Here is a 27,504-nt window from a genome sequence, read left to right as displayed (position 1 = left end):
CTCCATAAGATGCACACACATTTCCCCTTACTTTTTAGGAGGGAAAAGGTGAGTCTTATAGAGCAAAAAAGTACGGTATTTAATTCGTTCCAGAGGTCCGTTCTTAACCTGAAACTGTTCTTAACCTGAAGCCCCACTTTAGCTAATGGGGCCTCCTGCTGCCGCCGGAGCCCGATTTCTGTTCTCATCCTGAAGCAAAGTTCTTAACCTGAAGCTCTGTTTCTGCGTTAGTGGAGTCTGTAACCTGAAGCGTATGTAACCCGAGGTACCGCTGTACGTAAATCCGGCACTGCCAAGGTCACTCAGGGCGCTTCGTGGCTGAGCGGGGATTCGAACCCTGCTCTCTCAGGCCCTAGTCTGACGCTCTATTACGCCACATTATGCTCTCTTCCCCAGTCCTGCGGTTTCCAGCAACTGGTATAAGGCCATGGGCTCAAGTTCGCCGCACGCAGATCCGTTACTCCTGGACTGGGCACTGTCACATGTTCACAGGGTGGGACTTTGCCCACCCTACTGAGATCTGCTGAAGCGGGGACTCTGACCCCTTCGTCCAGCGGGTGCTTTTCCGGAAGGTTCCAAGCTGGCGATGCCACGCGGCATCCCGAAGCCTTTGGGTTCTCTCGTTCCGCTTCTGACAGGGAAACGGGGGACCCTAATGGATTTTTTAAAAAGAAGAAAGAGAGAGATTTGGGGGGGGGGGTCGCGTGCAGCGCGCGGCGCGGGACTCTCTCTCGCTGGCAGCTGCCGGGGGCTCTGGGAAGCTGGGCCCGTCGGTTCAGTTTAGACTCGCTCGGCTGAGCCCTCACAAAGAACGCGCCTGGCCGGTGGGGGGCCACCCTTCGCGAGGCTGCAGACGCAGGACAGGCGTGAGAGACGGCCGTGCCCACCCCCCTCTCGGTGCCCACCTCCCCGCCAAACGGCCGGGGCTGCTTGCTTGCCCAAGCCCCTCTCTGGAGGGGGACACAAGCTAGTCCACGGGCCCCTGGCAATTGAGGGCATCCTGCGATTTCTTTAAAAGGACAACACATCCTATGGACTTTTTACAGCTGCAAAATTAAAAGTTTCAAAAAAGAAAGAAATAAAAAGACAAGCCGGGGTTTGGCCCTCGGTGACGGCCGCACCTTTTGGCCTGGCGGGTGCCCATCATCTGACCTTAGGTATTTAATCTGGTCTGTGACCGTTTAATAAAATTTGATTTGACCTTAGGTATATTGAGATGGTGTGTGTGTGTGGCCAGCTTGGATATGCATTTAAAAATATTAAATTGCTTTCCCCGATACTCGCCAGGGATATAATATCTGAGCAAATGGAATGATTTACAAGGGCTGCCCAGGGGCTGGCACCAACCTGAAGCTGTGCCCACGGACTTGTTAGTCCTCAGAGGGAAGAGATTTGTGGCAGGCCCCCCCCACGGCACCCGCGAGAGCGATGCGCCCCATTTCCTCATGGCACTGGAAACGCGGCCATCGCCGTTTGATTATTTCTGCCCAAGCTTCCTAGGGAAAGTGATGGGAAAAAATGTTGTGGTTCCTGCATTTGGGGGGGGGGGGTTGGTCTGGATGACCCCCGGGGTCCCTTCCAGCTCTGTCGTTCTGTGATTCTACGGTGGCTGGGCTTTGTAGCGCCAATTAAGGCAGGCAAAACGTGCTGAGATGCAGCCACTTTTTGGGGGGTGGTGGTGGCTTTAAATGAGTGGCTTGCCGTTTCCTCTTCCATCACTTCCTGTCCTAGATGGTGCCACCACCTTCCCTGCCCCCAGCCAGCCGATTTCCTTCTTCCCTTCCCTCCTTCCACTCAGCTGTCTCACGCTCTACCTCTTGCTTGGCTGGGCATAAATTCATTTGAAGGGGGAGGAAAAACTGGGTCAACGACGCCTTGCCACCACCACCGGGAAAAAACCCACTATGTCCGCCTTGATGCTCCCATCACCTGGCTTTGAGGGAGGGGGGGACGGGACGTGTCAGTGTCTGGGGTGGGGGAAAGTGGTGGAAAAGCTGGCGGCTGTCTTGCCCGGTGGGTAGAGCAATGACCTTGATTTGTAAAAATATATATATATAAATATAAAAAATAAGGTGAAAGCCACGGCAACTGTAGAGATCTGGATTCCCTCGCTTGCCCCCCCCCCCTGGTTGGGCGGAGGAGGAGGGGGAGACACAGGGTGGTCAAGTGGGTTTCTTTCAACATTCGTCTGCTTGCCCAGGGGCACAACCCAAGCTGCAAAGCAGAGAGAAGGGAAGAAAAGGCAGAAAGAGGAAGATATATATATCTGTATCTATATAAATTGTGTGTGTGCGTCTTTGAGAGGGAACGGGAAATTGCTATTCACCATCCTTGGCAGCCATGCAAACCCCATATATCTGGGCCCGCGTGGCCCTAAGCAACAACCCCACAGATACCGCTTGCACGCCCTGGGGCAGGAAACGGGACTTTGCGTTAAACAGGGTCCCTGGTGTGCACACACACACACACCCTTCAGAAACAGTCGCATCTCAGAAATGGTCGACACGGGAGTGGGGAGGGCGCTTTACGCTCGCAAGAGGAAGGGGGGAGTTGAGTTAGACCCCCCCCACACACACACCATGGAAAAAGCAGACAAATTGGTGTGTGTGTCTGGGCTGGGGGGGGGTGGAGATTGGCTGGTTACCCCAAAGTGGCTGCTGTGGTACAGCCAAGTGGCTGGCTCATACAGGTTTGCCGGGAGACAGTTGCCATGGCGATGGCTGAAGGGCCACCCCAGGCAGCCGGAGCTGATGAGACAGGGACAGGGGAGAGGAAAGGGGGGGGGGGTTTAGAGGACTCGGTCCCTCTCCTCTTCCTTAAAAGATCAGGAGGACGCTCACTAGCCGTGCCCCAAAATATATCCCTCTTCCTTTGCCCCAGGACTGAGATGGGCTAGAACAGGCCTTAGGATGGCCTAGTCAGCCTCAAATTCCCTCCAAAGGCCGAGTCGCCCTCCAGTCCCCTTAAATGCTGGACTCCCAGCCTCCGTCACACGGTATCATTGGTTTCTGACAAGAGGATAAACCCCGGGCAACGGCCACGCATTGCAGGTGGGGCTGCCCATGAAAATAAAAAATATGGCGGTGAAACTATTGCGGTTGCCACGTTTCCCTGCTTTCTTGGAAGAGGCGCAAAGCCTGCCTTTTCTGCGAAGCCAACAACAGAATCAGCTCGCCTCCGTGCCCAAGCGGTGCCCTCCGGGTGTTTCGAACTACAACTCCCGTCGGTCCCAACCAGCCGCCATGAACCCCAGTATCCGAAACAAACAAACAAACACATACTTCTCTGGCCTCACCCTGCTATTCCCCCTGCCCACCTCTCTCCCTTTGTTTCCCTTCTGTCCGTTTCCTAGGTCGAGCTCTCCTTCTTTGTAATTCACCGTGTACATGGATGGTGCTACATCACCAACAGCAGCAGCAACTACGGATGTTGCAAGTCGCAAGTCGTTAAGGAAAAGGTGACTGATTATTCATGGAGTAGGTGTGGGCGCTCCTTGGCAGCAATGGGCGCATTTAATGTTCTGCTCTCCACCGCTGTGCCAGGGAATAGGCGCCTTCCGCCTTCCAAGAACCGCACGTTCCCGCTTTTCCTGCCTCCCACTTCTCCTGCCCCAGGTATGCCTGGGGGCCCACGGGAAGCAGGAACTTAAAGCACCCCCAACTGTGTTTTGTGGACGTGCCACTTGGACCTCGTGCAAAAACATCGATCCAGTCGGGATGGAAGAATGTCTCAGCGCTGGTTCCCCTGGTTTTCCAACCTTGTATTCAATTCATCCCATTTCTTCCCCCATTTGTACATTTTTCTTTGCGAATGGTTCGCACAAAAATCTGCGTTTTCACGCACATTCCCCCTAATGTGTCCATTTTGGTACACCTTTTTCTTCTTCTAAGACTTCGGAGCACATTTTTGGGTGGCTGGAGAACAGCGTCGCAACATCCAGAGACGTGCACAGTTTTTAAGGATGTCTGGGTTTGCTTATTGGCCCGGGCAGTGTGAATTAATCCAATGCAATCCAAACCAGTTTCTCCCCCGTCTGTTCTTAGGGCATACATGCAAAGGAATTGAGGGCCTTTGGGAACAAATAAAGGGCTGCTCATTCAGTCCTAGCCACCAACGTCATTGACTTCTGGGTGCAATTCAAAGGACTGGTTGTGCCCTAAAAACAGCCCTACGTGGCCAGGGACAAGAATATCTGAAGGATGGCCACCATCTCTTCTCTCCCCATATAACTGAGATCTATCTCTGGTTGATTTGTATCCCATCTTTCCACCAGCAGCAGTGCAAATACAAAGATGCCATAAGATGCAACAACATCAATCTGTTTAGTGTTGTTTTTAAACAGGCACCCATGTTGTGCTTTAATTTGGTTTTATTGTTTCATTCTGATTGTTTTTAATTTTTGCTGACTGCCTTCCTCTTTAGTCTGTTGGAAAGTTGCAATGATAAATAGGTGCATTCCATATACTACGCGGGGGGTGCGGGTGGTGCTGTGGGTTAAACCACAGAGACTAGGGCTTGCCGATCAGAAGGTTGGCGGTTCGAATCCCCGTGATGGGGTGAGCTCCCGTTGCTCCGTCCCTGCTCCTGCCAACCTAGCAGTTCGAAAGCATGAAGTGCAAGTAGATAAATTGGTACCACTCCGGCGGGGAGGTAAGCGGCGTTTCCGCGCGCTGCTCTGGTTCGCCGGCTCCCTCGGCCAATAAAGCGAGATGAACACCACAACCCCAGAGTCGTCCGTGACTGGACCCAGCGGTCAGACGTCCCTTTACCTTTACCTATATACTACGCATTAGGTAGAAGCACACAAGCCCTGCTCCCACAGGTACATACACACGATACCCTTAAAGAACATTGGAAACACATTCTTACCCCCAAAAGATTCTGGGGACTATAGTTTACCCCTCAAGAGTTCCAGTCCCTAGCAACCCTCAAACTACAGTACCCAGAATTCCTTTCGGTAAATAATATGCTTTAAAGCAGGGTTTCCCAAAATTGGGCCTCCAGCTGTTTTTGGACTACATTTCCCATCATCCCTAACCACTGGTCCTACTAGCTAGGGATGATGGGAGTTGTAGTCCAAGAACAGCTAGGGACCCAAGTTTGGGAAACCTTGTTTTAAAGGCACAATGTGTATGCAGCCACAATCCCTCGCAGCTACCTCTGATCTGAACATTATTTTTAAGGATCTCTTACACTCTCTCTCTCTCTTTCTCAATATCCTGTGTGGTGCATGGGTTTTAACCATGATTTCCTGTTCCTTCAGCCGCATCTACCGCCTGCCAGACTGGCGGCGGCACCTACAGACATCTCAAGGCCTTGCAATTCTGTGCAAGCGAGGGATTTGGTATGCAGAGGGGACGTGCAGAAAGAAAAGGAAGTCCCCCCCCCTTCCCCAGGGTGTTAAAACTTACTGATGATGTAATAGTCCTGGTTGGTCTTGAACTCGTGGCCCCAGAGGTTGGGGCTGTACTCCTGGAACTTGATTGTGAAGCGCATGTCTTGCTCGGGCCGGTCGCAGGTGAGCAGCAGGTTGGGGGTGCGGAGGATCTCGCAGCGCTCGGCCTGCTCCGTCTGAACCAGGTACAGCTTGTAATATTCATAGTCCTCTGTGGAAAAGGGGCCCAGCGGCACAGAGCGGGGGCAGATGAGGTCCAGGCGGTCGCCAATCTGGGGGTACAAAACGTAGCCCTCCTCGTTCTGGAACCTGCAGGGGAGCAACGGATAAAAACAGCTCAACGGAGCGCACTTGGGAGCCAGGACCCTACTTTATTTCTTTCTTTCTTTTTCAAGTACCGTATTTTTTGCTCTACAAGACTCACTTTTTCCCTCCTAAAAAGTAAGGGCAAATGTGTGTGCATCTTATGGAGCGAATGCAGGCTGCGCGGCTATCCCAGAAGCCAGAACAGCAAGAGGGATTGCTGCTTTCACTGCACAGTGATCCCTCTTGCTGTTCTGGCTTCTGGGATTCAGAATATTTTTTTTCTTGTTTTTCTCCTCCAAAAACTAGGTGTGTCTTGTGGTCTGGTGCGTCTTATAGAGCGAAAAATACGGTGCTTTTTATTGAGATTTAAGAACACCACCACCAACCAACAAAAACATCAAGTCTTGTTACAGATATCCTACTTTATGCTCCATAGAGCCGTTGACTTCCGTCCTTCCCTTCCTAAAGTTTTCTTATTCCAGTCTATAATTCACAGTTTCACTGATTAAAAATTACACCATGACGTAAGAATTAATTCAATCCTGCCAACGTTTTCGTATTTCTACAGTTCTCACTTATATAAACCATGAATTTACTCCATTCTTTTTGGTACTTCGTCTCCTCCTGATTGCAAATTCTGTGTCAATTTTGCCATTTCAGCGTATTCAACCAACTTTATCTGCCATTCCCTTACTGTCGGAATCTGCTGTGACTTCCACTTTTCGGCTATCAAAACTCTAGCTGCTGTTGTTGCATACAAATATAATCTTTGGTCTGTCTTCTTAGTATCTTCTCCCACCAAGCCTAGCAAAAATTCTTCCGGCTTTTTTGGAAAAGCATATTTAAACATCTTTTTTAACTCATTATAGATCGATTCCCAAAACTCTTTTATTTTGTTACATGACCACCACATATGGTAAAAATCGCCGTCCTTTTCCTTACATTTCCAGCAAGTTTTGCTACTTGTCCCATACATAGGACCCTGCATTCTTTCAACCAGCCTCCCTCGAAACAACAAAACCCAGTGGCCCCAGCCACTGGGGAAATTTGGTTGATGTCCATTTCCAGGACGGTTCGAAGGTCCAGCCATGTTCCCCTCAAAGCACCTGGGAGCTTGTTCTCTGGGAAGAGAGTGGCCTAGTACCCTGGGTGAAAGGATGTGAAGAACCAGGGTGCCCGAGGGTTAAGGGGACCCCGCGGTGCTTAATTACGAAACCAACGTTAAATAAGTTGGAGTTCTTGTTATTGAATATACCAAGAAAAAAAGCACACCAAGAACTCAGGCCAATATAAGTTTCAGTAGTAGGCGTGTCCCTACTCACAAATCAATATAGTGGTACCTCGGGTTACAGATGCTTCAGGTTACAGACTCCGCTAACCCAGAAAGAGTGCTTCAGGTTAAGAACTTTGCTTCAGGATAAGAACAGAAATCGTGCTCCGGCGGCGCGGCAGCAGCAGCAGGAGGCCCCATTAGCTAAAGTGGTGCTTCAGGATAAGAACAGTTTCAGGTTAAGAACCGACCTCCAGAACGAATTAAGTACTTAACCCGAGGTACCACCGTAGTCAACTGTAACAAAAACTAATCCATTCAAAAGTATGTATTCTGACAAAGATTACAAACTCAAATCACTGACTTCTGCTCAATGATTGAAACCAAGACCTTCATGTCAAATCTAACTAAGGACTAATATGAACTTATCTCTACTCATAAACTCTTATCTTTAACTCTGTAACGAATTATTGTGTTATACATATCCTTATGAGTCTGAGTTTGTAATCTCTGAGCTTGTAATCCTTGTCAGAATACATACTTTTGAATGGGTTAGTTTTTGTTACAACTGACTATTGATTTGTGAGTAGGGACCACTCTCACTATTGAAACTTATATTGGCCTGAGTTCTTGGTGTAATTACGAAAGCAACGCAACAGGTGTTGCTAGCAGAGAGGAGCAAGATCGAAAACACAGTCGTGTTGGGGCTGCTTTGTGGAAGGGACATTTCTCTGTGCAAAGGCTTTCTGCTCAGAGACACCAGCTTTTTAATGCTCAACGGGCTGGGCCCAGACGTTGGAAGATAACTACTGGTATTAAATTAAGCCAGGAAGGCTTAAGGCTCTCTGTAACCGGAAATTTGGTGGACACCTTCCAATATCATTGGAAAGATGTCAGTTTCCCCATCACACGCCCAGCTGCAAACAGCCTCTCATGGCAAGCAGTGGGGTGAGGTGGTTAAGAGTCTTGGACTAGCAACTGGGAAAGTCGAGGGCTCCAGTCCCCCATCACGCCATATGGAGCTTGCTGGATGACCCCTGTCTCTTAGCCTATCCTACCTCACAGGGCTTTTGCGATGCTAAAATGGGGCTTGAGAGAAGCATTGTTTACATTGGTGTATGCAACATTTGAGAGGGACACGGGTGGCGCTGTGGGTTAAGCCACAGAGCCTAGGACTTGCCGATCAGAAGGTCGGCGGTTCGAATCCCCGCGACGGGGTGAGCTCCCGTTGCTCGGTCCCTGCTCCTGCCAACCTAGCAGTTCCAAAGCACGCCAAAGTGCAAGTAGATAAATAGGTACCGCTCCGGCGGGAAGGTAAACGGCTTTTCCGTGCGCTGCTCTGGTTCGCCAGAAGCGGCTTAGTCATGCTGGACACATGACCCGGAAGCTGGATGCCGGCCAGTAAAGCGAGATGAGCGCTGCAACCTCAGAGTCGGTCACAACTGGACCTAATGGTCAGGGGTCCCTTTACCTTTAACTTATGCAACATTTGCAGACGTCAGCACCTTCCAGGTGCTTTCTCCTACAACTCACAGCTGGTCCCAGGTTTCGGAAGGCAGGTTTACACAAACACACACTACTTTTTGCTTCACTCTTACGCCAGGACAAACAGGTGCCATTTCTCAAGAAAACAAAAGCCTCCATTCACCAGAGGTACAGGCAAGACCAGCGAATATACCACAAGGACCTGTCACCCTCGCCCACTTGCAAATCTCCTTCTAGGTTTATGAATCAGGGCTGCAAATTATAATCCACTGATTGGTTCGGCTAATCAATTTCAGAAGCCTTTTAAAAGTTTGCTGGGGAAGAACGTCCCCGTAATATGCAGGAACCATTCATCCCCAGTGAAAGTGGAAGAAGCTGGGCTGCTTTAGGGTTGCTAGTGGTGAAAAAAATAAAATTAAGCAGGTAGGGTCATAGCATTTTGACTAAAAGTCATCAGGAGAGCTTGTTGTTGTTTTTTGTTGTAGTGTGGGGTGTTGTAACCTTTTGCCACGTCTTCCTAGATTGCCCCCGCCTGCCAAAATTGTTTGTATTTTGCAATCAACTGAAAATAACGCCCATATTTGACAAGTCATTTTGGCTCACCCGCCAAAATCAGACAAAAACTGCACATAGCGAGCACGATCTCTTGCATAGGCAACTACACCAGACATTTCAGGTATCTGACCAGAAGTCTCTAAGATAATGTCTGCTACGACAATAATAATAATTTATTATTTATACCCCGCCCATCTGGCTGGGTTTCCCCAGCCACTCTGGGCGGCTTTCAACAGAATATTAAAATACAAAATGCAGGAATCGTAAAACACAGACAAGAGACCGTGTTTCCTCGCTTCAGAACGGCTGTTTTTGCCCATATGCAAATTATGCAAATTTAATCAACTGATTAACTGACAAAAACTCCCGCGATTGAAAAACGAAGGTTTCTGCAACTGGGTTGGCAGCCCTACTTATAAATGCCCTGACATTTGGAGGCGTTTAGCACATCCCTTTAAATAATAATAATATTAATAATAATCACGCAAAATCCTATTTAAAAAGCAACTGATTGAAGTTGCCTCAAAGACCGCAAAATATAAAGCCCAGAAGTTCTGTGTTTTTCCACCTCCGGGGTGAAGTTCTTTGCATCTGTCTTTAATTTGCATTTCTTGGTCTATCCTCCGCGCCATCCTTCCCGAAAACAGCAGGACACCCCCCACTCTCCCTGCTCCATCAGTTGGTCCCACATGCCCTGGGAGCATCATGCGCCGCCCCCCAAATCCAGGCAAGGAACCATCAGAGAACCGACAAAGAATTCCAACCCTGTATTCAAACCTGTTGACATTTGACCCCAGAGCCGCCTGTCCCCAGCCCCCTGGGACAGATCAGCTGCCAAATGAGATAATAGCCCAGGAGGAGAAGAGGCATGACTGAGGCCTGGCCAGGGGTGGTGGTGTGGTTAGCACAGCAGCAGATGAAAGACTTCTGGGTCCTACCCCTTGCTCAAAAAAGGAGGGGAGTGGCAGCCGTAGGGATTCCTGGGATCTACCCTCCAGCCTTAAGTCATTTGGCCCTGCAAATGTCTTGGCCGAGGGGTGCTGGGACAGGGGCAGCTCAGTCCGAGTCAGAGCTTCACCAAAATCTGCAAAAAAAAAAGTGAATATTAACTGGGCAGCAGTGTTTGAAGAGGGGCAGGATAATTGCCGCAAACCAGCAATAAGGCAAGAGCCAAAGTTGGCTTGCAGCTGGGTATACCGTACTTTTTGCTCTATAAGACTCACTTTCCCCCTCCTAAAAAATAAGGGGAAATGTGTGTGTGTCTTATGAAGCGAATGCAGGCTGCGCAGCTATCCCAGAAGCCAGAACAGCAAGAGGGATCGCTGCTTTCACTGCGCAGCGATCCCTCTTGCTGTTCTGGCTTCTGAGATTCAGAATATTTTTCCCCTTGTTTTCCTTCTCCAAAAACTAGGTGCGTCTTGTGGTCTGGTGCGTCCTATAGAGTGGAAAATACGGTAATTCAGAGGCCAAATGGAGCACTTCGGAGAGGGGCCGCGTCACACAAGGCCTCGGGGTTGTGTTGCCATGTAGCTCACGGGCAGCAGGTACAGTACAGGCCTTCTCAGGCTTGCTTCAGGGATGGCATTATTTAAAGCCCCCTGACTCCATTCCCCCAACATCCCAAATCAAACATGCGTCTACAGAGCCCAGTCAGTTCCACTAATCCCCCATCTTCTTCGATTCCACATGCTGAACAGAGCAATGCAACTAGAGAAAATCCTGTGGAAAATCCTGAGCTAGATGGAGCAAGACGATTTCCCAAGTTTCCAAGCATTCCCCTGGGGGGGGAAATCATATTCTCCCTCCTAGAAAAATGTGATTTCCCCAAAGAATGCAGAATGCAGTTCGTGAATCATATGGGGCTGGCACCTACTGGCCAGCGCCAATGCCGCCGCGTTGCTTCAATTTTGAGCGACACAATGCAAAAGGGTGTTTGTATCCAGCATTAAAGGTAAAGGTAAAGGAACCCCTGACCATTAGGTCCAGTCATGGCCGACTCTGGGGTTGCGGCGCTCATCTCGCTTTACTGGCCGAGGGAGCCGGCGTCCAGCTTCCGTGTCATGTGGCCAGCATGACTAAGCCGCTTCTGGCAAACCAGAGCAGCACACGGAAACACCGTTTACCTTCCCGCTGGAGTGGTACCTATTTATCTACTTGCACTTTGACGTGCTTTCGAACTGCTAGGTTGGCAGGAGCAGGGACTGAGCAACAGGAGCTCACCCCGTCGCGGGGATTTGAACCACCAACCTTCTGATTGGCAAGTCCTAGGCTCTGTGGTTTAATCCACAGCGCCACCCGTGTCCCTTCCTCAAAAGCTTAGCACTCCTCAAACAATTTTGGAACGAATCGACAGGAAACACAGGCACAGCTGCCCTTTCTGTATCAACAACGCCCACCACTTTTCCTTCTCCCATACAGTGGTACCTCGGGTTAAGTACTTAATTCATTCCGGAGGTCCGTTCTTAACCTGAAACTGTTCTTAACCTGAAGCACCACTTTAGCTAATGGGGCCTCCTGCTGCCGCTGCACGATTTCTGTTCTCATCCTTTAAAGTCAGCCTTCTCCAATCCGGGCTGCTCTTTGGACCCGCTGATGGGAGTTGTAGTCAAAACATCCAGAGCAACCTAGGTTGGAGAAAGCTTTTCTTTTTTTTTTTAAGTAGTTCTTTCAAAGCTCATTTATTTTTCTCGCTTGGGGACGGGTTGCCTCGATCTAGCGCCGACAGAGCACTAAAAATAAAAGTCATTTTATTTCCCTGTGCAGAAAGTCGCCGGGAAACACATGATGAAATAGGGCCTTGATGGGGAAAATGACAACTTTTCCGTGCTGCAAAACAGGGATATGGCAAAGCCACTTACACGTGTTAATGGACACACCCTGACCTGCCAGTATAACCACACACACGGACCTTTGACCAAACGGATACTCAAAACGCACAAGTCCATTGCACAGCTCTGGCAGGCAAGGGGAGAAAGGCAAACTTCGGAAACAGTTGATCTAGCAGCCCTGCATACCAGTCTCTTATGCCAGCCGCCTTGTTCCTGGAGGGCAAGAGCAGAGCAGCTGCTCTCTGCATGCAAAAGGTCCTGGGTTCAAATCCCAGCAGCTCCGGGTATGGCCGGAAGCCCTGCCTGAAATCCCGGCGAGCCTCTGCCAGCCAGTGTAGACATTATGGGGTTAGATGGCTCAAGGATTTGACTTGGCACAGGGCAGAGGCCTATGCTTCTAAGCTGGAGAGGAGGGAACCCAGGAGTCCTAGCTCTGGGCTACAGTCAGTACACACCTTGTTTCCCTTTTATAGAACTGGGGGGGGGGGGTGTACGGATGACTTCATTAGGGGGAAACCTGGCTCTCATTCCTGGCGCCCGAGTACTTTCTGTTCCAAAACGTTAAAGAAACAAGGACATGAAAACAAACGCAGCACACACACACCCGCTCCGCCCTCACCCTGAGTGGGACCCAGGCATCCGGGCTCTCCCACACCCCAAGGAAACCAGCTCCCTAAGAGAATGAACCAGGCTTCTGAAGGAACCCAGGCGTCCTGGCACAAAAAGTGTTGTCCCCTTCACCCTCCCCAACACAGAACCCCAGAGTCCTGGCTGCGAGGCCCTCCCCAAGCACAGGCCTAATTTGCCCCCCGCCCCCCAGGATCCAAGAGGGATCCTTACCTGCCCCACATCCCCAAAACAACAACAGCAGCCTATGGGAGGCCCCGCCGCCCAACTCTTTCCCAGAGGTGCCCCCCCATCCCTTAAAAAACAAGCTCAGGCATTGGCAGTGGCGTAGCGTAGGTTGTCAGCACCCGGGGCAAGGCAAGTAATTTGCGCCCCCTAACCCGTGGATTTGCGCCCCCTAACCCTAACCCCCAGATGTTGCGCCCGGTGCGCCCGGCCCCCCCTGCACCCCCCACGCTACGCCACTGGGCATTGGGGCGCCCAGTACAAGATGCTCCACTCAGGGAGCTCAAGAACGGCAGCCATCCTAGATGCCCGCCCCCCCCCATGTAAAAACCAAGCCCCAATCCTTTCCCCCAGGGGTGTTCCTGGTAGGAAGGGTACAATGGCTACCGTTGCCGTGGCAAGACATGCCAACTGGTGATGGAGGGGCCTAGCAGGAAGCGGGTGGGCACCTCTCTAGGGCCACGAGAGGGGGCAAAGTGTGTGTGTGTGTGTTTGTGTCCATGACTGTGCATGCATTAATTTTTTTTGGGGGGGGACCTCCTCATTCTTTCCAACCAGATGTCACTCTTTTGTGGTCCAAACTTGGGGCCAGGTACCAGGTCTCTCTCTGCCTCGCCCAATTCGTGGAAATGGGTCTGGAACCATTTTGGGGGGGGCAGTAGGACCTGTTGCTTTGTCTTGCCCCCCTCCCCTCGCGCCCCCCTTCCCTTCCCCGCTGCCCCTCCTCCCCTCCTGCAACGGGGTCATGGGCTCAGCTGGAATTGGGGAGGGCGAGGGCGAGGAGATGGAATGGAAAGTGACAGCTCAGGAAAGGAGCTAACGAGAAAATGGAAAAAAAGGGGGAGAAAGGGAGGGCGGGAGCGAAAGAGAGAGAGAGAGAGAGAGAGAGGAGAGGGGAGATCCTCCACCCATCGCTGGGAACTCAGGAGTCCTGGAATATAATTCCATGTCTGCCACGACCCACTGGGCCTCCCCTTCCCCCTAAGCCACTGGAGGGAACCCAGGAGTCCTGGCTCACAGCAGTCTAGGCTATAAAGTCTCCCTTTCCCCCCACCTCTTCCTGGTCAAACTCATTATGACCCAGTTTCCAGAAAGCCCAGGGTTCTTGGCTCCCAACCATTAGGCAATAATCTCTTTCTCCCACCCCACTCTTTGCAGAAACTACCGCTCCCCTTCTTGCTTGGCTCCTCCAATTGGGAACCCCCAATTCAAGAGAGCCCAGGGCTGTGTTTTCCTCCTCCAAAAATTGTGGTCTGGTGCATCTTATAGAGCGAAAAATACGGTATTTAAAAGCGCATTCCCCAACACCACCCCAAAGAATCTTGGGAACGGCGGTTTGCTCCCTACAATGCAAAGGGCCATTAACAAACTACAGTTCCCAGGATATTTTGGGGGGGGGGGTTGGAATCTGCTTTCAATGTATGGTGCCCCATCACCCAGCATGCCCCTCTTCAGCCCCCCCCCCTTGTTTCTTCGTCAAGCAGGAATGTAATCTCTGTACTCCTGGTTAAATATTAGAGACCCCACTGCTCTCCGCTCTCCTTCTCTGCCTGTGTGACCCCTGCGGCTTACACTCCATGTCCTGTTCCAGCTCGTTGGAGGGAGAAGCTTTCTGATTCCTATCGGCTGTGGGGTTGGGGGGGGTGGCCAGACCTGATTGCCTCAGCCACCTTGCCCTTAATGAAATAATTAACTCCTCCTGACCTCCTGATACAGAAAAAGACCCACATCACACACAGAGCCCCCCTTGTTCAGAGGGGATACACAGCTGCCGCAAAGCGGGTGGGGTCTCGGGGAGGCACCCGCAAAAAGTTGCAGCTGCCTCTGGGGTGGAACAGTTGGTGATGCACCAACCCTGAGATTGCAGCCGCTTCTGGGGAAAGGCGGAGAAGAGCTTTCGCTATTTCGAACGGGAAACCGTGAGGCCAGACTGATGCCTGCCTTCAAGTCACTTCATTCGAGTCTCCACACTTACTTATCTTTCGCCCCACGGAAAACCTGAATTGCCATTTGTTCCGATTCAGCATTAAAGAGCGGGTTTTCGCAAGGGCAAAAAAAAAATTTTTTTTAAAAAAAAGTGGTCAGACGCAGCGATTTAAAGACCAGACCTATGCCTAGAAACACAACACAAAAGGAAGTCTGGAGGAACCGGCAGTCTTTTCCCCGGAACGCTGTCTGAGATGCGTGTGGGCTGGTTGCTGTGAGCCACAGGGCACACTGCACGTGCTCAGAGGCACACTTACTGCTTCATTAATGTTGTATTTTAATCTTTTTTTAAAGTTGTATTCCAATCAATTTGTTTTTATATCGGATGTTAGCTGCCCTGAGCCCGGTCTTGGCTGGGGAGGGCGGGGTATAAATAAAATTTATTATTATTATTATTATTATTATTATTATTATTATTATTATTAATGTTCCCAGGGCTCAATAGGGTGGCTATGGATGCAGACAGATAGGCCTGCGAAGGCAGCTATTTGCTGACATTGCAGGTGTGTTTATACAGCGCCATCAATGTGCATGGAGTTTGCAGAGCCTAATAGGTAAAGAAAAGGCAGGTCTCTGCTGCCAGGCGCTTACAATCGCCGGCAGGGGTGGGAGCGAACAAAGCAAGAAGCTGGAAGTGATGGGCAAAGGCAGTTAAAACACAGTTAAAATTTGGTAAGAGTCCTGAATGCGGGCAGCTGAGGATATACGATTCCTTGCCCGAGGCTCTGCTACAGCTGCCTCTGTAGAGGAGCACATAAGTGTTTGAAAAAGGAGGGAAGGGAGGGCGAGCGAGTGAGTGTGTATGTGTGCATTTTTTCCAGGACTCCTGGGTCCTCGGAGCTGGAGTTTTCTCCAAGCTGCTTTCAAGTCTCTTCCAAGCCACTGACTTTTGGGCCTTGGTGAGGTTTGCATCTTCTGGCAATAATTAACGGGGGTGGGGGGTGGGAAGGGAGAGAAAGACCCGGGTCCTTGGCCCTCCGTTTTCCCTGGATGGGAGGAGAAGGATCAAGAATTGACAAGCGTCTGGGCTGGATGTGGGGAGAGAGAAGAGGAGAGGGAGGACTCCTTGTTTTCAGTCCAAAGGGGGATATTTGCAGCTCTTCGCACCTGAAAGGCAGGAACCAAGGTCCCAAAGGAGCCCCCAAGTTAACTGCAAGCTGTCTTAAAATCACTGTAACAAGAATCTTGGCCTTTCCCCCAGCATAAACCCAGTATTAATGCCATTCTCCTAGAGAACTCGTCTGCCTTATTCCCTGTCCTGTCGTGGTTAGTGAACGCACCAGGTCTATGAGCGACGAGTCTTGCGTTCAAATCCTCTCTCTCAGCCTCACAAGTTTGTTGTAAGGAGAAGATGAGGAAAGGCAGGGTGCATGAAGGAAGAAGCAATAAATAACCCCTGGAAGCCGGCAGGACCCTCGAGACACAGGCAAATCCCAATGGCTGTCACAGAGAACCCTAAAAATCTTGGCGTCCACTTCCTGCCTCCGCCAGCCTGACTTAATTCTCTAGGCTGCACACTGCGCTTCCTCTTCAGATTATTATTTATGGATCGCTTCCTATGAAGCGTCTCAAAGCAATTTCACAATACAATACAAAGACTCGTGTGTGCGTGTATATAAAATATATATATATATACAGTGGTGCCTTGGGTTAAGTACTTAATTCGTTCCGGAGGTCCGTTCTTAACCTGAAACTGTTCTTAACCTGAAGCACCACTTTAGCTAAAGGGGCCTCCTGCTGCCGCCGCGCCGCCGGAGCATGATTTCTGTTCTTATCCTGAAGCAAAGTTCTTAACCCGAGGTACTATTTCTGGGTTAGCGGAGTCTGTAACCTGAAGCGTATGTAACCCGAAGCGTATGTAACCCGAGGTACCACTGTACAGCTACAGCGATGGCACCTATAAAAAGCAATTGCACAGAGTTCAAAAACTACAGATTTATTTTTTGTCAAGAAAACCCCAATTGCATAGATTTAAAAAACAATTCCAAATAAATTCAGAAGCACTGACTGGGGGAAAAATATACACGGTATATAATCTGCACTTAGAGGACTCGTTATGAAGTCGGAAACACGACACTTCAGCAGTTTCGTTGCCAACTTTTCTTGCGCAGGCGGGGAAAGCCAGTGAATAAAGAGGGGGGTGGCAGCGGATAGGAAGATAGCATCACCCCCTTTCTTGCTTTGTTCTTTTGCATATTTTCATATCCTCTGTGTCTCTCTCTCACACACACGCACCAACGTTCACACCTGCGCTAAATCCCTGGGATTTCCCTAGCCCAAACTTGCCTTCGCCACCTCCGCTCCCGACTCCTCAGGCTACATTCCCAACATTTCTGCTGTGCAGTTCCCTTATTCCACAGAGCCTTCGGATGGGAAAGGCAGATGGGCTTAGCTGGTGCGCCCTGCACTTGCGCACAGCAGCCCAAAGTTTTTTCCCCCTCCCCTCAACCCACGCCTCCGCCATCGCTGCCACCCTCCCCTCTTACACCCCGGTTGCGCTTTCTTCTCCAAAACACACCCAGCTAGGCAGCTTCCCAAGGCCTCCTCAGCCTTCCCCCTTCGGCACTCTGGGAAAAGGGAAAAAAAAAGGAAAGGAAAAATCGCTGGACCACCCAACCCAAAACAAGGGTGCGTCTGGAAGCCGCACAGGACTTGTCCTTGCATATTCCCCACAGATCCACACGCTCTGCCCCATCTCGGAAGCGCAAACTCTTTGGCAAGCATTATTTAACATCTGTAAAACTCCGGCAGGGCGAGGTGCGTTATTTAACGAAGGCGGGCGTGGCCTGGATCCGGCCCCAAGGTGTAGGTAGGGATGGCGAGGAGACTGGCACCTGCTCAAATGTTTCAATGTTGTGTTTTAATCTTGCTTTTAAGTTAGAATCATAGAATCCTAGAGTTGGAAGAGACCCCAAGGGCCATCGAGTCCGACCCCCTGCCAAGCAGGAAACACCATCAGAGCACTCCTGACATATGGTTGTCAAGCCTCTGCTTAAAGACCTCCAAAGGAGGAGACTCCACCACACTCCTTGGCAGCAAATTCCACTGTCAAACAGCTCTTACTGTCAGGAGGTTCTTCCTAATGTTTAGGTGGAATCTTCTTTCTTGTAGTTTGCATCCATTGCTCCGTGTCCGCTTCTCTGGAGCAGCAGAAAACAACCTTTCTCCCTCCTCTATGTGACATCCTTTTCTATATTTGAACATGGCTATCATATCACCCCTTAACCTCCTCTTCTCCAGGCTAAACATGCCCAGCTCCCTTAGCCGTTCCTCATAAGGCATCGTTTCCAGGCCTTTGACCATTTTGGTTGCCCTCCTCTGGACACGTTCCAGTTTGTCAGTGGTATGCATTCAAGTTGCATGCATTCAACTTGTTTTTATTATTGCTTGTTAGCCGCCCTGAGCCCGGCCTTGGCTGGGGAGGGCGGGGTATAAATAAAATTTATTATTACTATTATCATCAAAGGCAGCAGGCTGGCCAGAATTCTTGCGGGCACAACGTCCACCGGGGCATCAGGAATCAGCCTGGCACCAAGTGTGACCGCTGGCGATCTGACGGCTCAGTATTGTCGACACTGGCTGGCAACTGCTGTTCTCCAGATGAGGCTATGGGTGTCCTGACTCAGAGCCAGGGCATGGCACTGAACCGGGTGAGGGGTACTAAAACTGAGCCTCGCATTTATTTTCTAAAAATAAAATAAAGCGAAAGGTACAGTTGTGGGGAGGTCTGTCCGCCAAGGCAAAAGGAGCAGCCTGCTGGGACTGGTGGAAGACGAAAGCCAACAACAGGTCTCCCACCTTTCCTAAAGGACCAGTACCACCAGTATTACTGATCCAGCACATGCAACAGAGGCTCAGGCGGTCTCTGAGCCTCGAAGAACCTTCTAGAAGCTTCAGCCAATATGCCAGACTGGATACCGTTCCCCGTGCTCCAATTACTGCCAAATCTGGACTACTGCAGTGCATGGGGCTTCCCTTGACTATGGTACGGTTGTTCTTTTAATTATTGTGAGCCCTGCCCAATGAGCAGGGGGTTCTGGGCAGTGAAGTTACAGGGAACCAGGCAGAGGGCCTTCTCAGTAGTGGCTCCTGCCCTGTAAAACATGCCCTCCCATCAGATGTCAAGGAGCTGAATGGCTATACAGTGATACCTCAGGTTGAAGTTGCTTCAGATTGAGCGCTTTTGGGTTGCGCTCCATGGTGACCCAGAGGTAACGCGTTTCACCGCTCATGCATGCGCAAACAGTCAAAATGATGTCACACGAATGTGCAGAAGCGACGAATCGTGACCCGTGCACATGCGCAGATGCAGGTTGCGTTTACTTCAGGATGTGAACGGGGCTCCGAAACGGATCCCGTTTGTATCCAGAGGTACCACTGTATAACATTCAGAAGACATCTGAATTTTTATATTCTGTTGGAAGCTGCCCACGGTGGCTGGGGTGGTATTATTATTATTATTATTATTATTATTATTATTATTATTACAGTGGTATCTCAGTTTAAGAACAGTCCTGTTTACGAACGATTCGGTTTACAAACTCTGCAAAACCGGAGATAGTGTCCTGGTTTGCGGACTTTACCTCGGTCTAAGAACGGAAGCCTAACGGTGGAAGTCCTCATTAGGGAAAGGACGCCTCGGTTTAAGAACGGTTTTGGTTTAAGAACGGACTTCTGGAACGGATTAAGTTCATAAACCGAGGTACCACTGTGTTGTTGTTATTATTATTATTACTGCCTTCTCACATAAATGCCGATCCTGTGCAAACCTTCAAAGTATTTGCTCTGCGTGCCTCTGTCCAGTGAAGCAGAGGTAGCAACTAAGGAAGGGCCTTTTTAGTGGTGGCTCCCGAATGATGGAATAGGCTCCCCAAATTGGCTCGCCTGGCCTTTCTAGCAAGCGGGTGAAAGACCTTTCCATCCTCCCAATAATTTGCGGTCTCAAAGTCGGAGTGTTTGAACACCTGCCGTGGGTTTTTATCTCTTGCTGTGTGGGGTTGAAGATTTCACTCTGCAATTCTGTTCCATTTTGTGTTTCAACGCAACAACTTTCTCTTTTAATTCCCACGAGCCCTGCCCAGTGCTCAAGGGATGCAGGGCAGCCTATACCAAGGCAGTAAATAAATAAAAGCCAGAAAGCACTGAGGTCTCTTGGCCTGGGCCCCAATTAAAGGAAAGTCAAAGGAGCCTTCGGACAAGGAGCTGGGAGAGGTGCCAGGCGGCGGAAAAGGAGCAGCGAGAAGCAATCAAGATGGCTTGAGGGAAATCTGTGCTGAACAAAAATGGGCCGAGATTCAGGTTTCAAAGATTTCCCCTTGCAAAAATAAAAATAAAAATTTCTGGCAATTTTGAGCCCTGGGGATGGAGGTGGCTGAAGGCTGCTTGGGTGGCAAGCCCAGCCCACACTATTCCTCACTTTCTGTGTGCTTTTAAGCCCTTAAGAGGTTAAAAGCGATGATGAAGGCCTTTGCGGAGGCAAGACAGGGGGTGGGAAGGCAGACAAGCCGGGTCTTGTGAGCAGCAGCAGCAGTAGCAGCAAGCACATCTCAGGGGCCGAGATGCGATGATAACACTTTGCAAAACGTACAGATAGTGTCAGGCTGGGAGGGAGGAAAAAAATAAGGCAGTTAGTTCTCCTGGCAACTGGGCGGGGGAGTCGGGAGAGAAGGAAAATGGGGTAACATTGCCCAGAGGCAGAAATGACACTTTGCAAAGCAGAAAAGCTCAAAAACACTTGAAAACTTCAGACCAGCTCCCAAAATGTAGCTGAGCGCAGAATAATGGAAGGGTTCTCCTTAATATAAATAAAAATAAAAAGTAGCTAACTCTCTGGGGCATCAAAGTTTTCCTTTGAGAAATAAATAAGGATGGCCAGTAAGTCCGCTTGCTACTAAAACCAGCAAATCACAGAATTACGCAGTCACCAAGTCCAACCCCCCTGCAATGGCAGGAATCGCAGTGAAATCACCCACAACGTTTCTCCCTTGGGAATCAGAACGTGGCACGGAGCGTGGCAACATATGCCACCACAAAATGCCCAGCAGACAGGCAGGCGAGTAAAACACTCCACTAAGACATCTAGATTCCGAACCGAAAGCTGAATTTAGCATTTAACGAAACGTTAAGTTGGCTACATTCCCCCCGTTGCATATATTTGCAAGTCCTCAAGGCCATCCCTGCGAGCGAAAATGTCTAGAAACTCGTTTAAAAGGGGGGGGGAGTGAGCGGAGAGGAAGAGTCTCTGGGTGCGAAATAATTGCTAATTCTGCGCCCGTTACCAGACCCGACAAGTGTACGCGACACAGAAAGAGAAGGCTGAGATGTCTGTGTGCGCAGGCATCTCTGGACGCTGTGCAAAGAAAGTCAAGGCCAGCCCAACACATTTTGCTGCCTGAGGCAAAGGACAAACGATGGCACAAACAAAATGTACCCATTCCAGATAACGTGGCAAATCCTGCTTCGGTACTTGCAACTGCCATGCCCCGAAGGGTGTCAGCAGGGTAGCTATAAATGTGGAGGACCAGGGGTGTGATACACAGCTCTCTTCTCCAAGGAGAGGGTCAGGGAGCTCAGGAGGAAGAGCTATGGGGCACCACCGCCTCCCAGAATGTGCCGCCTGAGGCAGCCACCTGTCTAATGGCAGGGCCGGCCCCGAACACAGAAACGTGTTTAGAGCTGGGCAGCTGGCAGCCTCTCTCTAGGAGTGGCAAGCTGGCAATTCACAAAGGCCGGAGGACGATCGGCGGCCACGTTCACATTCCAGCCTATTTGCAATAAACGCAGACTTGAGGGTGTTTGTCGCAGGCCAAGTGTGCGCAACAGACTCAAAGCATTTTGACAGCCCTTTAAACAGCCATTTATTTATCTTATTAAATTTGTATAGCACCCTTCATCGTAGGGCGGTACGCGACATAAAAGTACAAAACGAAAACACAAAATAGGTAATAAAACAAAACGAAGCCAGCCACCACAAACAACTATTATCAGCGGCGCAACCATTGTCAAGTTTCGAACAGGGGCCGATTTCAGCTTTTCACAAATTTCCACACATTCCGAGACTACAAGTCACAAATCAGTGGGGAAATTGCCTTATTATACCGTGAGCTATTGATTCATCGTCTCCCCGATTGCTTCTATTTCACAAAATGGTAGTCAACACAAATCACAGCCCCAATCCTACGCACTTAACTTAGAAAGCGAGCGTATCACAGAGCACACAAAAGGTAAGCTTTGCTTGGTCCTAGGTTGCGCCTTGCTCGCGTTTATTATCACACATTATTATTTCATCACCGGATGAAATCAATGTCGTAGAATATGCTCGCCTGCAGAATCCTGAGCATGCGCCATTTGCGCCAGCTTTTTGCACATACACCATCTAGGTCATCTTCCGCAGCGACACTGTGCAATAATGTCTGACCAAACATGTCTCTTCTATTGATTTCTGAGGGTGAAATATAGTTCTATGAGGACTCGCAGGGACCATTCTTAGTGGCTTCCGTTCTTCGCAATCCTTTTTCTTCTCACGGGCTCGACTTTGGTACTCGTCTCCATAGATGGGAAGTAGCAGAACCCAGTTCCCACCTGTGAGCTTCCCCCAAAGGATTCTGGGAGCTGTAGTTTTGTTAGGGTGCCAGGGGTCGCTCGGAGACCCCCGTATTCCCCTCCCAGAACTACAATTCCCAGAGTTGCCCGTGAAGAGGGACTGGATTGTTAAACCATTTTGGGAATTGTAGCTCGGGGGGGGGGGGTGTCTCATCACCCTAAACGAACAACTCTCAGCACCCTAAAATACAGCACCCAGAATTTTTGGGGGGGGCTGCCGCGAATGTCTCTAGTGGTTTCATAGCGCTTTAAATGCATGGTGCCAAAGACAAGGTAAAAAGATTCTGGGAGTTAATCTATAATGAACTTAAAAAGATATTTAAGTATACTTTTCCTAAAAGACCAGAGGCATTTTTGCTAGGTCTGGCGGGAAAAGAAATTAAAATAAAAGATCAGAACTGGTTCATGTATGCCACAGCCGCCAAAAGAAGTTTACTGGCCCAAAGATGGAAAACACAAGATTTACCAACCATCCAGGAGTGGCAGGTGAAGATAATAGATTTTGCGGAACTTGCCAAATTGACAGGAAGGATCCGGGACCAGGAGGACCAGAGATACAACAACAATTGGAATAAATTTATTGAATATATAAAGGAGAACAACAAAAATATTAAGACACTAACAGGACTGGAATAACACCTCCAATGTAAAACAGTAGAGTTTTGACAATAATAAACGCAAAAAATATGTGATGTATATACCTGCGGTTGGGAGGGAAGGAAGTCAGGACTCGGCAGAGTCAAAGGGATTATAATGCGACAATAAAGATTGTTGGGAAAAGAATAACATGTTGAAAACAATAAAAATTTATTTGAAAAAAAAAATAAATGCATGATGCCAAAGAGGCCTCTGACAAGTCCGTGTTTATTGCACAAAAGAGGCAGGAAAGTTTTTAAACCTGCTGTTACCCTGCTACTTAGGTTTACAGCTGGAATTGCTCCGATTTGTATTTTAAAATTGTGTTCTTAGTGATTTCTGCGGCGTCTCTTATTGCTGTATCGACTTATTAATTTCCTGGGAGCACCGGGCATCTGGAAGGGAGATGCTTACTCGATATATAACAAAATACGGCAGCCATTCCTCCTCAGACTCTCTCTCTGGGCTGTGCACAAACTCCCTTCCTTCTTCCTCCTGAGATCTTCTGAACTATTCAAACTCTGCCAAATTCCAGGGTGGAGGAATGCCGGTTCAGCCCTGGAACAAAAACCGAGGGCTACCGTAGATGTACTCTTCTCTCATCCCTCCTCCTCCTCCTTTACTTTTTTTTTGGGTAACCTAGAAAAGGTAATTTCTCTTCACCTGCCAACCACCCGCCCCCTCCGCAAACACATTTGCTGAAATGGGGCTGCCATCGGAGGTACCTGAGAGCGCAGATCCCTATCGATTCCGCAGGAAAATTATTGGTCACCGCCTGCCCGTTTAAGATAGGTTGGGGGGGGGGGCGCAGAGCAAGCGAGATGCCTTTTAGAGTGGAAACAAATGGACCGTTTCAAATCTGTAATCCGAATTCAGAGCTCGGTTTAAGAGAGCGGGTTGGTGAATTCCAATGTATGCAGTCCTGTCCCGACTCTCTCTCTCACCCCCCCCCCCAATTCTGCTTTGCCATCATACCATCATAAACTAGCCCACACGGGTCATTGGGGAGGCGGGTTCAAATCAGGCCACCTGTCTGGTCCTGGAACAGAAACCAAAATAAATAAATCCCGCTCCCTTTCTTGCATCGTAGAAGCTTAAGAATTAATATGATTTGCCATCTTGAGGGCCAGGAAGAATCTTGCCCCCCCCCCCAATTTTTGGTTGTATTCAACGAAGTCCTACTCTGAGTAAGACCACCGAAATGAATGAGCCTGCAACAGTCAAGTCTATTAACTTCAGTGGGTCTGTTTTGCACAGGGCCAATGCTGGATACAAGGGAGGCGGGTGGCACTGTGGGTTAAACCACAGAGCCTAGGATTTGCCGATCTGAAGGTCGGCGGTTCGAATCCCCGTGATGGGGTGAGCTCCTGTTGCTCGGTCCCTGCTCCTGCCAACCTAGCAGTTCGAAAGCACGTCAAAGTGCAAGTAGATAAATAGGTATCACTCCGGCGGGAAGGTAAACGGTGTTTCCGTGCGCTGGTTTGGTTCACCAGAAGCGGCTTAGTCCTGCTGGTCACATGACCCGGAAGCTGTACGCCGGCTCCCTCGGCCAATAAAGCAAGATGAGCACCGCAACTCCAGAGTCGGCCACGACTGGACCTAATGGTCAGGGGTCCCTTTACCCTTTACCTTTAATGCTGGATACAAACACCCTTTTGCATTATGTCGCTCTTTCCTTGCATGCACCTTAATTGCTGTCTGCTGCCTTGACTACCATTTGGTGGAAAGGCAGAATACACATTTGATGAATAAAACAAAATAGCACTAATTATTATTATTATTATTATTATTATTATTATTATTATTAGTAATTACTTGTAACCCCGCCCATCTGGCCAGGCCTCCCCAGCCGCTCTGGGTGGCTTCCAACAGGATATTAACAACACAATAAAACATCAATCATTAAAAACTTCCCTAAACAGAGCTGCCTTCAGATGTCTTCTAAAAGTCAGATAGTTGTTTATTTCCTTGACATCTGGTGGGAGGGTGTTCCACCGGGCAGGCGCCACCACCAAGAAGGCCCTCTGCCTGGTTCCCTGTAACTTTGCTTCTCGCAGTGAGGGAACCGCCAGAAGGCCCTCGGAGCTGGACCTCAGTGTCCGGGCTGAACGATGGGGGTGGAGATGCTCCTTCAGGTTTATTGGCCAAGGCCGTTTAGGGCTTTAAAGGTCAGCACCAACACTTTGAATTGTGCTTGGAAACATACTGGGAACCAGTGTAGGTCTTTCAAGACTGGTGTTATATGGTCTCGGCCGCCGCTCCCAGTCACCAGTCTGGCTGCCACATTCTGGATTAGTTGTAGTTTCCAGGTCACCTTCAAAGGGAGCCCCACGTAGAGCACACTGCAGTAGTCCAAGCGGGAGATAACCAGAGCATGCACCACTCTGGCCAGACAGTCTGCGGGCAGGGAGGATCTCATCCTGTGTACCAGATGGAGCTGGTAGACAGCTGCCCTGGACACAGAATTGACCTGCGCCTCCATGGACAGTGGTGAGTCCAAAATGACTCCCAGGCTGCGCACCTGCTCCATTCAGGACCAGGACTAAGCACCGAGGCCCCTTACTCTGTGAGGAGGGCAACTCCACCCAAAGTATTTCATTGCATGCAATGTAAGACCTACAAGACTGTCTTGCCCAGTATGTGCCCACTTTGATTGGCAGAACTGGCACTGCTACAGGTCCCAAATAAGACCCTTCCCGTGTTCGCAAGAACTCGGTCTTCATGTGTGGCAGCAGAAATTACACTTTGGAACTCCCTGCCCATTGATAGCAGGCAGGTGCCTTTGCTGTACTCTGTTTGGCACCTGCTAAAAAACATGGAGGCAGTGAGAGATTTTACTTTCTTGGGCTCCATGATCACTGCAGATGATGGCAGCAGCCAAGAAATTAAAAGACGACTGCTTCTTGGGAGAAAAGCAATGACAAACCTAGACAGCATCTTAAAAAGCAGAGACATCACCTTGCCGACAAAGGTCCATATAGTAAAAGCTCTGGTTTTCCCAGTAGTGATGTATGGAAGTGAGAGCTGGACCATCAAGAAGGCTGATCGCCAAAGAATGGATGCTTTTGAATTATGGTGTTGGAGGAGACTCTTGAGAGTCCCATGGACTGCAAGAAGATCAAACCTCTCCATTCTGAAGGAAATCAGCCCTGAGTGCTCACTGGAAGGACAGATCCTGAAGCTGAGGCTCCAAGACTTGGGCCACCTCATGAGAAGAGAAGACTCCCTGGAAAAGTCCCTGAAGTTGGGAAAGATGGAGGGCACAAGGAGAAGGGGACGACAGAGGAGAAGGTGGTTGGACAGTGTTCTCGAAGCTACCAAAATGAGTTTGACCAAACTGGGGGAGGCAGTGGAAGACAGGAGGGCCTGGCGTGCTCTGGTCCAGGGGGTCACGAAGAGGCGGACACGACTAAACGACTAAACAACAACAAAAACATTTTTATTTAGACAAGCCCTACCCAGATGTTTAGAGAGTTGGTTTCAAGTCTCAATCTGCTTTCAGTTGAATCTATTGTTGTACATTTTATTGTTTCATCTTTTTTGTAAACCGCTTTGCTTTTTTTTTTACGATCAAGCTGTATATAGATTTTATGAAATAAATCTGAAACTTAATCCAAATTAAAGACAAAAAGGACTGCTGGCTGGAGGATCGCTTTGTCCAGGGTTGGGTGTACAGCACGTGCAGGATGAGGCCTGCTATTCCTCCTTAAGAAGCAAGTTTGCCTTGATCCCATCTACAGTGGTACCTCAGGTTACATACGCTTCAGGTTACACACTCCGCTAACCCAGAAATAGTGCTTCAGGTTAAGAACTTTGCTTTAGGATGAGAACAGAAATCATGCTCCGACGGCACAGCAGCAGCAGGAGGCCCCATTAGCTTAAGTGGTGCTTCAGGTTATGAACAGTTTCAGGTTAAGAACAGACCTCCGGAACGAATTAAGTGCTTAACCTGAGGTACCACTGTAGAGGCTTTTCAGAGACTCAAGGGTTTATCCACATTTAGCTTTTGCCCCGCCTTTTTCAGGCTTTAACGTCCTTTTTTCTCGCCCCAGAGAAAACCCCACTCTCGAAAGCTCAATCGGAGCAAACATCAATTCAGATTTTGTGTGGATTCCAGTTTGCTCCAATTGAGCTCTAAAGAGTGGGTTTTTGCAGGGAAAGCTCTGGAGCAAAAGAGAAAATTAAAAAGGATGCTCCAACGTGGAGCTTTGAATCGCAGACCATTTCTGGAACAGTGGAGAAAAGGTATGTGGGAATAAGCCATCAGGTAGCAGTTCTGGTTGCTCAAGAGCACATTTTACAAGCTATGCCCATTCTTTGGGGAAGACACATAGAATCATAGAATCATAGAGTTGGAAGAGACCACAAGGGCCATCGAGTCCAACCCCCTGCCAAGCAGGAAACACCATCAGAGCACTCCTGACATATGGTTGTCAAGCCTCTGCTTAAAGACCTCCAAAGTAGGAGACTCCACCACACTCCTTGGCAGCAAATTCCACTGTCAAAAGCTCTTACTGTCAGGAAGTTATTCCTAATGTTTAGGTGGAATCTTCTTTCCTGTAGTTTGGATCCATTGCTCTGTGTCCGCT

The 27,504-nt window shown here is 49.4% G+C and overlaps 1 protein-coding gene and 1 long non-coding RNA gene across 3 annotated transcripts in view; one reads left to right on the top strand and one right to left on the bottom strand.

Annotated features, from left to right (window-relative positions):
* The window catches only part of LOC309518156, a 350,853-nt gene that overhangs the window by 206,418 nt on the left and 116,931 nt on the right, over positions 1 to 27,504 (top strand). The gene's annotated exons all lie outside the window — the stretch shown is intronic.
* Positions 1 to 27,504, bottom strand: part of EFNB3 (ephrin B3) — a 63,802-nt gene that overhangs the window by 15,245 nt on the left and 21,053 nt on the right. For both annotated transcript variants that reach the window (XM_082197867.1, XM_082197866.1), the window contains exon 2: positions 5,412 to 5,704. In XM_082197867.1, the coding sequence (XP_082053993.1) occupies positions 5,412 to 5,704 (293 nt within the window). The remainder of the gene's footprint in view (positions 1 to 5,411; positions 5,705 to 27,504) is intronic.

This window comes from Podarcis vaucheri (assembly GCF_965113315.1).
Source record: "Podarcis vaucheri genome assembly, chromosome: 13".
Classification (NCBI taxonomy): Eukaryota; Metazoa; Chordata; class Lepidosauria; order Squamata; family Lacertidae; genus Podarcis; species Podarcis vaucheri.
Note: the sequence above shows the minus strand (reverse complement) of the source record. Positions and strands in the feature narration are given on the sequence as shown.